At 36.9% G+C, this 13,562-nt stretch overlaps 1 protein-coding gene across 10 annotated transcripts in view; it reads right to left on the bottom strand.

Moving 5' to 3' along the window:
* MAP3K4 (mitogen-activated protein kinase kinase kinase 4) overlaps positions 1–11,142 on the bottom strand; it is a 126,237-nt gene extending 115,095 nt beyond the window's left edge. For all 10 annotated transcript variants that reach the window (XM_051998058.1, XM_051998062.1, XM_051998065.1 and 7 more), the window contains exon 1: positions 10,905–11,142. In XM_051998058.1, coding sequence (XP_051854018.1) covers positions 10,905–11,050 — 146 coding nt within the window. In that variant the 5' untranslated portion in view covers positions 11,051–11,142. The remainder of the gene's footprint in view (positions 1–10,904) is intronic.
* Positions 11,143–13,562: the final 2,420 nt, after the last annotated feature.

The raw sequence follows: 13,562 nt of genomic DNA, 5'->3' as shown, positions 1-13,562 counted from the left end.
TCAAAATCTCCAGAAATTGGAGAGACTTACAGGAACTGATGCTAAGTGACATGAGCAGAACCAGGAGATCATTATACATGGCAACAGCAAGATTATATTCAATACTGATGGGATGTGGCTCTTCTCAACAATGAGATGATTCAAGCCAGTTCCAATGATTTTGTGATGATGAGGGCCATCTACACTCAGAGAAGACTGTGGGAACTGCATATAGATTACAACATAGCATTTTCACTTCTTTTGTTGTTTGCTTGAATTTTTTTTTCTTTCTCATTTTTCTTCCTTTTTGATCAGATTTTTCTTGTGCAGCAAGATAAATGCATGAATATGTATGCCTATATTCAATTTACATATATCTTTACAATGTTTAATACATATTGGATTACTTGCTATCTAGGAAAAGGGGTGGGTGGAGGGGAGAAATCGAAACACAAGGTTTTACAAGGATCAATGCTGAAAAATTATTCTTGTATATTTTTTGAAAATAAAAAGCTTCAAAAAAAATTTAAAAAATTTTAAAACTCCACCTTTTTCTAATTAAATGTGCTTGTCCTTTATGTAACAGAATGCTAGATTATTTTTAAAATATAATTCCTGGTACTGTTTTATTATGTGTATTATTGCAATAGTACTTTTTTTTTTTTTTTTTACCATTTATTTTTCTTTGCAAATATCAAAGAGACACAGGAATTTAATCATCATTTTTAGACATTGTTTCCATGGGAAAATAGATTTGAATTGTATTATCAATTTAAAAGTAGCATATTAGAGCAAAGCTGCCTCTAAACTGAGGACAATCTTTTCAGTATTTAACTTTCCTGGAAGACATTCCCTTATCCAAAGTATGACTAGACTAAGACAAAAGGAAGAAAGAAAATAGTCACAACTTTCGAGGCTTAGTATGAAATCTGATAAAACAAATAAACTCCATTTCTGAATGATGAAATTAAGCTTTTTTTCCCACTGAGATTATTTAAGTATATACAGGATCTGAAATAATCAGTAATAATAATAGGAACAGGCATTTCAGCAGCAGAACAAACTAGCTGGATCTAAGTGGTTATTCTACTTTACATTGAAAATGACGAAAACATACATTTAAATACCAAGTCATATTACAATAATAGGAGAAAAAATAGAAATCCTATATAAGAACCCTTAAAAAGTTTTCTTTTGGGGGGCAGTTAGGTAGAGGTGGATAGAGCACTAGCCTAGACATCAGGAGGATCTGAGTTCAACTCTGGCCTCAGACACTTAACACGTTCTAGCTGTGTGACCCTGGGCAAGTCACTTAACCCCAATTGACACAGGAGAAAAAAAAAAAAGTTTTCTTTTTTGGTCAGTGAGATTAGCACCAGAAAAACTGATAGGAAATATACCAAGTAAGAAGGTGAACAGTCTAGACACAAGATTGTGGAAACTCATTAAGAGGGGCTAACTTTAATAACTAGGATTTTCCTTAAAAGTAGGAAATGGTATGTTCTAAGCATGCTTTATAAAAGTTAGCTATTGTTACTGCTATTATCACCTATTTGAAATGGTTCCTTAATACTGTCTAGCCTCTCAAATCCTAATTTAGCTCCAAAACCCAGCCCCGATTCCTACCTCTATAAGTATCCCCTACCTGGGCCTAAAGTGATGATTCCTTCTGCTAAATTACAATTGTAATTATCTCATCTTCAATTAATTGAATTAACCATTGCTCTACTATTCTACTTTTGACTTTATCATTTAAATATTTTTTTATTATATAATTGGGGGGGAGGAAGGGTAGCTTAGTTTTCCAACTAAATTAAAAGTATCTTGAAGAAAGAGTCATGTTATGTAGCTCTCTATATCTTCCAAATCAAGACAAACTTTTTCTACCTGAAACCTCTTTGATCATGTTTTTCCCCTCTTTAAAAAACTCAGTTTTCTACTACTTCTAGGATCAAACATAAATTCCTCTGGTATTTGGAATCCATCACAATATATAACTCTAACATATATTATATATTACTCCCTTTTACATATTCTATGTTAGCAAAACTGGCTTTCTAACTATTCCTCTCATGATGTTCCATTTCTCCCCTTTTCATGTCTTTAAGCAGGCCAAGATCCATGGCTGGAACACTCTTTTGATGAGTGCCTTTTAGAATCTTAGTTTCCTTCAAATCACAACTCAAAAGTCATCATCTACATGAAGCCTTTAAGAATCCACAAACTACTTGCATAGCTAAATGTATTGTATTTATCTATATGTGTATGGCAATGCTTCTCCAACTGTTTTGCTTATGGCTTAAAGTTCTTTCAATATTTAAGTTATAAAAATTAAGTTCTTAGCAATTAGCTCTCTAAATCCATTAATTGGACCCAGTTATTCCTATACCTTTACTTCCCTCTCAGCATTTGTTTTCTTTACCCATATGCATGAGGAGGAAGTAGCTTTGTACCTATTTGAAAATTTGCTTCTGCTAGAGAATTGTAGGTAAGGAAGGAGTTTCAAGGCACATATGCTATGGTTTATCTTCTTAAACAGGGCAAAAGCTCCTTCAGGATAAAGATTTTCACTTCCATCTTTGTATCACCAAATCTAATAATGTCTAGAAGAAAGTAGGAACTTAATGACTGTTGATTAAAACTGCAGAGGCAAATTCAAACTAGAGATAAGGAAAAATTTCCTAACAATTAGAACTATAGGTTGTCTTACTAGATAGTGAATGACCATTTATGAGGGATGCTCACCCAAGACTTTCCACATTTCACCAAATTCTTCACATCTCTTGTTTCTTATTGGACAGTAATACTTAATCAATTTATTCAGCCACTCCTCAATCACTAGACATCCATTTTGTTTACAAGACTTTACAGCCACCAAAAAGGAAAAAAGATGGCATTTGAACAACATTCAAATTCAGGTCTTTTTCATCAAACAATGTAGAAATGTACCCAGTATGCACTGGTTGATACTCAAAAAAAAAAAAAAAAAATTAGTAAAATAAAATAGTTTAGTTTTGCAAGTTTAATTCTGAGAAGAGAAAATGGAATGAGATTACATCTTTGTTTCTATGATTAAAGGTAAAAAGCAATAGTTACTTGTTTCTCCCCAGTGAGATTTCTTTACCAACGCAAACTAGTACCACCTTTACAACTGACAGTCAAACAGTTGGCAAAAAAAGTACATATACTATCAAATCAGTCTATATGACTCAATGCTATTAATAATGGGCATTTAAAACATCATTATTACAGCTGTACCACAAACATGGAATTAAAATCAACCTGTATTTCACAATTAAATGCTTAAAGATAGGCACTATATAAAAGTTAACAAACACTATAGACAAACAGATAGATGGACATAATAATTTGTTTTCATGGGCTATATTTGGTCCAATAGGACCATAAGTATCAGGGAAGGGGGATCATATAGTGTTCCAGGAGAATTAGTGGGTTAACAGGTATGAGTTACTAGAGACTTGAGTCAACAAAACTAGACAAGATAAGGAAGGTGTGAGCTGAAAATGATGCCCAATCCACAATATAAAAAATCCACTAGTAACACAATCAAAAGACCAAAGCTACCAATCCATTAAAAGAAAAAGACATCTAGTAATTGGGGCTAAGGAAATAAATATGATCTAAGTCTAGAGACATGGGATCCAAACCCAAGAGTCAGGAGAATATTATGGAAGAGCAGTACTTCCAATAATGATCATTTGCTTTACTAAAGTGAGTCATGTTATGGCAATGCAGGGCCGTTCCAATTCAACATGTATTAAGCACCTACCACAGACAAATTCAGGTGAATGCAATGCATCTGCAAATTCAGCCAAGACATTTCACACTATTAGCTAGCTACTAATCCTGTTACAAAAATGATAATAATGACAGCTAAAATGTATATAGCACCTACTATGTGCCAGAAAGACATTGTGCTAAATACTTTAAATTTATTATCTCATTTAATCCACACTATAAAATTGGCAGATAGGTGCTATTATCATTCCCATTTTACAGATAAGGAAACTGAGGCAAAAACAGGTTAAATGACTTGCCCAATGGATTACAGCTAGTAAATGTCTGAGGCCAAACTCCTTCTTACTCCAGGCCTGGTGATCTATCTATTACATCAATTAGCCATCAAAGTGAATGCTCAACAATCTTATCAATTTATATTTTTTATAAATATAAATATAATTTGTTATTTAATGTTGTATCAATGTTCTATCATATGAAACAAAAAGAAAAAAAGATTGGCAATTATAGTTATTCCCAAAAGTGACCACAGTGGGAAATGTAATCTACCCACAAATATTTATTAAGTTCCTACTATCTGTTAGGTCTAAGGGCAGATTCTGAAAATAAAAAAGCAAAATGTTCACAAAATAAATACAAAATGATTTTGAGGGGTGAAATACTAGCAGCTAGGGAGATTAGAAAAGACTTCATATAGACACTGCACTACAGATTCTAAGAAATAAAAATAAGAAAAAAGTGTACTCCAGTACTGAGGGAAGATAGCCATCTTTTATGAAACCCAGAGAGATACTGTGTGATAGGTTAGGGCAATGTACTGTGAAAGGTTTAAATAACAAACAGGAATTCACATTTTATCCTAAAGGTAAAACAGAACCACTGGAGTTTGCATAGGGGAATAATATGGTCACCTCTGTACTATAGAAAAATCATATTGGCAACTTGTTGAAGAATGGACTAGAAAGGGGGAAAATGAGACAATTTTAGCAATTTTAATCAAATATTTTAACAATTAAATGAATTTAATCCATTAAGCCCCTCCTGGCTTCCTTCAAATCTCAACTAACAACCTCTGCAAGTCATTCCAAAACCCCTTAATGCTACCACCCTTCCTTCTGGATTATCTCCAATTCACCCTATCTCAAACTGTTTGCACATGGTTGTTTGCATGTGGTCTCCCCCAATCTACTGTGAGATCCTTGAGAATTTCTGTCTTTCCTTGTATCCCCAACTCCTAGGCGCTGGGCACATAGTCCTTAATAAATGTCAGATGACCAAAAGAAACACACATCTTGTCCAAGAAAATATCTCTGACTCACCCCCATCTCCAAGCAGTCAACCAGTCAACAAACATTTATTAACAACCTACCATGTGCTAGGTACTATGTTAAATATTAGGAATTCAAAGAAAGGCAAAAGACACTCATTGCTCTCCTATAATTCCGTTTAATGGAAGAAACAAACAAAAAACTAGTAACTATGTACAAACTACATACAGGAAAAAATGGAAATAACAGGAGGAGGGTACTAGGATTAAGAGGGATTGGGAAAGGCTTCCTGTAGAAGGAGGGATTTTAGCTGAAACTCAAAGGAAGTCAGGCAAGTCAGTAGGTAGAAAAGGAGAATATTTCAAGTGTGGAAAGCAGCCAGTGAAAATGCCTGGAGTTGGGAGTTACATGGTCTTGGTCAAGGAACAGCAAGAAGACCAGTGTTACACTAGATCTTCTCTCTCAGACCTCAAATGGTACCTATTCATAACTCTAAAGTCCTTATTCAATATTATATACTAATGCTGTATTTATATCAGTGTTTTATCTTCCTAACAGATAATAAATGTCTTGAAAATAGGAATTATACCTCATCTAAGCACTGTGCCTTGCTCCAATGACCAGCATAGATTTGTGAAAGATATATCCATGACCTTCTTTAGGGCTTCTTCTTGTTAACTTTTGCTTTATAGGTTGATGACAAAATATTCTTATTCTCTAGATTTGGTCCCAAAAGATTAGGAGTGGAATGGAATTGTAGCTATTCATCTTGTCAAGACTAGGAAAAAAGATCACATGGTGGAAAGAGCATTAACTTTTGAATCAAAGGCCTGGATTCAAATCTTAGCTCAAAACTAGCTGTATGCACCTCTGGACTCAATTTCTCTAGGACTCAGCTGCCTCATTTGAAAAGTGAGGTGACTAAAGAGATATTAATCTCTAAAGTCCTACCCAATTATCAATCCTACAATATGTTAATTGGCTCATTCAAAAAGGTGAGGGCAGAGATTCAAGAAAACCATTTTAAGAGTGGGGAAAAAAAGGCAGTTGGTTTCTGGACATAAGATGTAGAACAACCTCGAGGATGGCAAAAAATTGCATTCAATAAGCTTTAAAAGTTGTTTTCTTCCTAGGTCCCCCCCCCCCAACTCCCCATCTGTAGGTGACAACTTTGGGTCTCTGATAAATTCCAAAATGCTAAAAAAAAAAAAAACTTTCTTTGTCTCATTATGGCACCAGTGATTTCTTTTGGATTTTTCAAAGTTTTTTTGTTTCTCAAACTAGGAAAAATCCTGCAAATTCAGGAGCTATGCCTATTTATTATAAAAATTTTAAATATGTCAAAATAAACTCAATTAACATAATTCTATATTCAATAAATTCTGATATAATAGTCAATAATTTCTTATTAACTTATTCCCTAACCAGGATTACAAAGATGTTTTAGATTTGACTAATCTGGGATACATTAAAATGTGAGTGACAGTTGAAGGGAGAGTGATAAAGTGGAATAATCACTTGGATGTATAGTCTGAAAAAATGGGTTCTAGTTATGCCTCTACTACTAATTAGCTAATTTAGGCAAGTCCTAACCTCTCAGTATTTCATTTTGCTTCATCTGTAAAATTAGGGGTTTGGACCAAACACTAAGATCCCTTCCAGCTCTAAAATTCTATGATTCTATAAATTAAACTAGTGAATTTGTAATTATTTTATTAATATACTATACTCATAAATCTTAATATACTCAACAATAAATTTTATTAGCAAACCAAGTAATACATATTCATTTCTAAATTAACAAAATGACCATAAGACTTTTAAATGTCTACCCAAATTTCCTTCTCAAAAACTTTTCTTTAGTCTCCCCAAATTTTTTACTTTTAACATAATTTTCAATACATTTTATGTCTCTGTGTCAGTGATCTTTTAATAAACCAAATTCAATAAACCTGTAAAGTTCAAGGGTGGCACATTGTATAATTGAAAATTACAGAAAGTATAATTGAAAATTAAAAATGTGACTAACTGAATACTTAACTCTTAAAAAACCAATATAGTTTATCTGTGGTATAGCAAAGGTGCTAGTATTTTATAAACGTCTTTGGTAGATTAATCATCTTTGCTAGTATTTTATAAACATTTGACATTCAAATGATACACCAAACATGCTACTTATGCCAAAGCATGACAAATGAATAGGTTTTTACAACGTAACAAAAATTTTTATTTTTATTTTTTCATCTAAAACTAAATCATTAAGAATTACTGAATCCAAGCTACATTCTATACTATACATGAATGAGAGATCATAGAGGAATAGATACAAATCAAATGTTGTGTCAAATATATATCATTCATAAAAGAGTTCCTATTAAAATTAAAGCAGATTCATGCATGCCTAATAAAAAGATCATTTTAACATAAATATCAATATAGGTTTTTGAGGAATATTTTTGTAGCAAATACCTCATATTTAAAAAATTTTTAAAACAAAGTTTTGTATGAGTCTTTAAGTGACCAATAAGATTTTTATGTAAGACATGAAATTATAGGTGCAGTTTTAGTAGCAATTAGATCTAAATCAAATTTCACCTAAATTTGACTTAAATTTAAAGAACAATGTCCATAAGCTGACTTGTCCTTTCCCTTTGTCACCTTCTCAAAACAATAACTTGAAACAGAAAAGCATTATGTGAAAACATCTATGTTTGACATACTTCCTCTCCCCCCCACCCTAAGCCTTTTTTTAAAAAAAACACGACTCCATTGCCCTAATGACAAATGTGAAAATATTTATCAGCTATATCTTCTAGTCAGATGAAAAGACTATATAAAAATAATTTGAAAAAAAAAATCAATCAATGAGAAGTGACATTTTTATAGTTCATCAAGGTTTATGAAGTATTTTTCATCTATTTCATTTAAACTTCACAACAACTGTACGAGGTAATCTGATCACAACATTAATTTTTATTCAGAGGTAAAGAACCAAGGTTAAAAATGTTAAATGACTTGCCCATGGTTATGCAGCCAGAATTATTAAATCACTTTCTTCAACAGAAAAGCTGAGAAACTGGCAACATGACATTTAGAGATATTATATCCGTGTCTTTCAAAAGAATCCAGGAAGAACTTTGCATATAAGAAGCAAGAAACCAAGAGTATCTTTTTGCGTCTGATCCTAAGAAACGATTGACAATATAAAATTCAACAAGTACCTCAAAACTTTCAATCAAATCCTGGTAATAAAGAGGTGGAATGTCTAGTCATTAGACAAAGTCCTCTTGTTCTCACTGTGGTCACCACTCTAGACAGCCTACAGCCTATGATGTCTAAACCATACCCCAAAAAGAAAATCCCAACTCATATTATATTCCATGTCCCATCTCCATGACTTTCTACTGGCTATCTCCCATGCCCAACCTCAACTCTGCTTTAGGTTTCCTTCCAAACTCATTTCAAATATCCTACAGGCAGCTAGATGGCTCAGTAACCATTGGGAGTCAGAAACATCAGGGTTCAAATGCAGATTCAGACACTTCCTAGTTGATTTTCCTTATTTCACTAAAGTGTGTCAAAGAAATGAATAGTGAACCACACAAACCCATCTTTGTCCACTGAATCGCAAACAATACAATTAACTGACATATAAATGTCATAGTTGAGGCAGCCAGGTAGTGCAACAGATGAAGTGTCAGACCTGGAGTCAGGACTTCAAATCAGACCCCTGACACCTAATAAGCCCAATGACCCTGAAAAAGTCTTTTATAAAATGGGAATAGTAATCACACCAATCTATCTGAGGTTTTTGTGGAGATCAAATGGGATGATGGTAAAGCATTTTGCAAACTTTATAGCACTTTATGAATGCTATTTTTAGTTCTTTAACATATGTGGAAGAATTTCATATCAGTTTCACAAAAAGTAGGATTATAAATACAAACCTCATTTAAACCCCAGCATTAGCCACTAAACCATTTTTAATTTTATTCCCAACTAAAACTACTCCATCTTCCCCCTTGCATTTTTACTTCTTGAGACAGGAAAGGGGAAAAAAAAAAAAAAAGATTCTATTACGTTTCTGCTCCATTATGTCGTCAAATTAATCTTCCTAAAACTAAGATCAGACTATGTCATTTTTCTTTCCCTTTCCCCTCTCTTCCATAGAATAAACTCCTGAGCTTCCCTATTACCTTTAGGCTCTTTTAGGCATTCAAAGCCCTTCAAAACCAGAATCCCCCAACATACCAGGCAATCCAGAGGCTGATTTCCCTGCAGTTAATTCCCACAGGTCACTAGATCTGAAGGCTCTGGGCATTTTCAATGGTTATTTGCTATACCCAGAATACTCTTCCCTTCATCAACTCCTCCTATCTTCCTTAGCTTACTTCAAAGAGCAGCTAAAATCTTCTATTTTACAAGAGGGCTTTCGTGATCATCTATAATTCCAGTGCTTTCTATTATCTCCAATTGAGTCTTTATAGATCTTGTTTGTTCCAAGTCATTTTTCATGCACTCTCCCATTAGATCAATATCTCCTATAGGGGAGAGACCTTGCTTTTGCTTTTTCTTTATATCCACAGTACTTAGCAAAATTCCTACCACACAGTAAGCCCTTAAAAACTCTTTCTTGACTTGAAATAACAAGCATAGACAGAATAAGTGAAGTATTTGCACCGTGGAAGACAGGGGGCAGTACTTCGAAAATTCATTCCAGTTGCAAAGCAAAAAGAGGAGGATACTTGAATATGCAAGCAAAGGTATTAAAGCAAAAAGCAAATAGTTTGTTTCTTAAAACAGTACTGAGTTTAAATACTCCACTGTAGTCTCATTCCAAGGCTTCCTTGTGGCCTGGAGATGACCCTGAGCTCCAGCTAAAAGCAAGCTCCGGCAGGTCCTACTTCAGTACAATCTCTCAAAGAGCCGGCCTAGCTAAGTTCGAGACAATCAAACCCATAAAGTTGGCCACCAGGTGATGAACTTTATTTTTGGAAATTCATGCATGGAGGAGTTAAGCCCTTCTTTGTATTGAGAAGGTACCCAAACGGATTTTTTTTTTTAAAGAATCTTTTGATGCATGGAAGAGTTCATGAAATTTCTCTCCCAACTAAAAAAAAGCAAGAAATCAATATCCTCACTAATGAATCCAAGTAAGTAGTTAGTAGAAGGTTACACATTCATTCGTTAGGTACCCAAACTCGGCTTAGGTATTCATGCCCGGGCATAAAAGTTGCGTGACATTACTCAAACGTGTGGACCAGTTCGTTTGCTTACTCCGCCGTCAAAGCACAAAAGGCCCCAGTCTAAATGCTGACGGCAGGATACTCGAGGGGAAAAAAAAAAAAATTAAGAAAAAACGGCTAGACTGACTTGCTCCGCGGACTGCGGGCTACCCGGGGGAGGCAAGCAGGGTGCGCCCAAAGTAATTCAAAAAGTGAAGGCGAGAAAGAATAGGCAACACATTCCCTTCCAGACACATCTGCTCCCTCTGAAAGGGGGAGGGGGCGGGGAGAGGGCGCCGCGGGAGTAAGGTCTTTATTCCTTTTGTAAAAGCGAGAAGCCCACTTTTTAGAAGTGCCCCCGGGAAAAAGAAAGCGTTTCCCCCTCTCCCCACCTCCCCGCCCAGGACCAGACTCCTGCACGCCCGGTAGTCCCAAGAATGCGGGACTGACGAGTAGGCTGCACTTGCGTGGGCTCGAGAACGAGCCCGGCGGACCTGCAGCACCTGAGCAGAGGGGGCGACCCCCGAGCTCCCCCGCTGGGAGGTTGGGAGCCCCCATCCCCTAGTTACCTGGCGGGAAGCAACAGCTGCAGCTGCCCCCGCCCCCGTCCCCTTCAGCTAGAACCCGGGCAGGGGCTGGAGGTGCTATCTCGTTCTCCCGCCGCAGTCCTTACCTTGCCGCCTGGCAACCCTCCAGATTCAGCTGCAGCGGCAGCTCCGGTGGCGGCGGCGGCGGTTCCTCCATGGCGTTGACGGCGGCGGCGGCGGCGGCTCCTGCGGGAGGGGAGACCAGCTCGGGAGCGGCGACTGCCTCTCTCATCCGTGCACCGAGCCCGGCATGGCGGCGGCGAAAGTGGGGCTGCAGCCGGGCTCAGACTAGGGGAAGCACGGGGGCCGTGAGGCTTGCTGGACGCCGTCTCCGCCTTTATCCGGCGGCGGGAGCCCTTCGGCCCGGGAGCGTCTGCGCCGCGGCCATCTTGGAAACGGCGACCAGCCGAGAGAGAACCCGGCTACGGCGGGCGTCAAGGGACAAGCCTCCCGAGGGCGGCGACGCGGGCGGCTGCTGCGGGCTCTGGAATTCCACGGGGCGGAGAAGACTACCGAGGAAGGGAGGGGCAAAGAGGAGGAGACGCAGGGCGGGGGGGAGGAGGGGGATTCGAGGTGGGGGGAGTGCGAAGAGTGGCTGGGGGCGGAGGGGCGCGAAGCTGCCCGATCTCCAGCCTCCGGGCCAAGCATTAACAGCAGCCCGCTGCGGAGGATGCTAGCAAAGTGTGCCAGGTGTCACAGGGAGCTCGGATCCGGGTGGCTAGGCTTCCCGGGCCCCTGCTGTGATCCGGTCACTTTCAGTAATCTACAAGAGAGGAAGGAGGTGATGCAAGCCTGAATGCAGCGGGATATTTATTTAGTCGTCTGATTGCCCAGATCAAGTCATTATGCCTTATGGATGGTGGAATGCCATCAAAGGGGAGCTCGTCTACAACATTATTACCACGTTTCCTGACTAAGATATTATTTTAGCTGCAAACACTTGAAGGAAAGTAAGGGACGACCTTGCCGCGGTAAATTAAGTAACGCTTACTCCTTGAGAAGTTTCAAGGCATTTGCAGAGTTTAGCAAATTAAGCCTCATCACACCTACAGATGGCAGATTCCCCCCAATTTACAGCCAGGGAAAGTGAAGTCTACATCACCCAAGTTCCCAGCTGAGTGTGAGGCAAGCAAGGGTGGAGCCGGTTCGGCTGAAGTCATCGGCATAAATCTGCTCAAAAGCGGGGTTTTTGAGAAACGATTTTCAACTGATACCCGGGGGAATTAAAAATGCGTGCCATCACCCGAGGGTATTAAATGAATCCGAGTAAAGGCCCCAAATAAAAAAAAACACTGATACCGGATCAATTGATGCGCTATAGAACTGTGATTCAGAGCAGAAAGATAAAGTTGCCCAAGATGATTTCAGAGCATTTTGCAGAAATTCTACAGTTCAGACACTACGATGACCATTTAAAATATTTTTTAATCATCCAGTTAAGCATTTAAAAGAGAACATTTTTTATTTGTTTGTTTCTGGTTTGTGAAAATTCTGCACTTCCGAAAAATATTTTAATTTTAAAATTTTCTTCTGTTTTAACATTCGCTAAATTTTACACACACACCGATCTCTTCTCACTCTCAGAAAAGATTTTAAAAGAGAGAAGAAAACAATTAGCAAAATCGATCAACATTTTAAAAAAATATAATTCTATATCTAGCGAGTTAGAACAGTGCATATTAGTCAAATGAATACATGCATACATACATCCATGTATATAATATTGTACCCTTGGATCTCTGCAAAAGTGTTTGGGAAAATATCTTATATGGTTTTTTAACCTTTTTTTAAAAAAAAATTTAAAATATTTCTCCCAATATACTTGGGGAGGGGGAAGCTTCAAAACTAATATGCATAGTCAAGCACAACAAAAATCCTCCTTGTTCAAAAAAGTATATTTCTGTACCCTGAATCTATCACCTCTCTGTTAAGAGATGGATAACACTGCATTCAAACTCAAGTGTACTTATTCCTATAGAAACTGCAGGCCATACCTTTTAAGCAAATCACATTAAGAAAGTTCTTGTGATTGAATCTAAAGAGATTAGATGTGAAACATCAGCATTTTCCCAGATGTGCAATTAACTGCTTAGCATTCAAAATCTAACACATCCTGTAGTTAGAGAATATCTTTTATATTTTCTGCCTTGATTTATTACTTGAGCTGTATTTTGGAAATGGCATTCACAATTTTTAGATACATAAACTAATTGTTAAGAATCATTAATCTATGATTTCAGGTGGAAAACAAAGTTTTTTTAAATGCATGAAGATTAAAAAATGAACTAAAAGCATAATTTATTTCCAATATAGAACAAGGCAAAAAGGATTTTTGCAATAATGATTCTTCTGATCTACATATTTGTTTAAATTCCATTGTAATAATAATAATACATATTTATACTTTCAAGTTTTCCAGTTTCAACAATTTTGTGAGGTAGGTAGAATCCAAAGTACTATACTGTTCTCATTTTACAGATGAGAGGTTAAGTGACTTGCTTATGCCTGATAAAATAATAAGTCTCAGACCAGGACTGAAATCTGAGGGACCATTACTTTACTATACTTCCCTGCTGAAGCAATTGGTTGTTTTCCCCTTATATTTTTTAACAAGATCAAATATCATAACATTCCATAGAATTTTCCTAAATAAATTTAGTAAGTTAAACCATGTGTGCCTTTACTTTTTTGTTTATCCCTCCAAAGCTAGAAAAAAATAAAACTTTTTCTCCTCTGAATAAGTG

Source organism: Antechinus flavipes, chromosome 4, assembly GCF_016432865.1.
Source record: "Antechinus flavipes isolate AdamAnt ecotype Samford, QLD, Australia chromosome 4, AdamAnt_v2, whole genome shotgun sequence".
Taxonomy (NCBI): domain Eukaryota; kingdom Metazoa; phylum Chordata; class Mammalia; order Dasyuromorphia; family Dasyuridae; genus Antechinus; species Antechinus flavipes.
The sequence above is the reverse complement of the archived record's forward strand: the minus strand, read 5'-3'. Positions and strand labels throughout refer to the sequence as shown.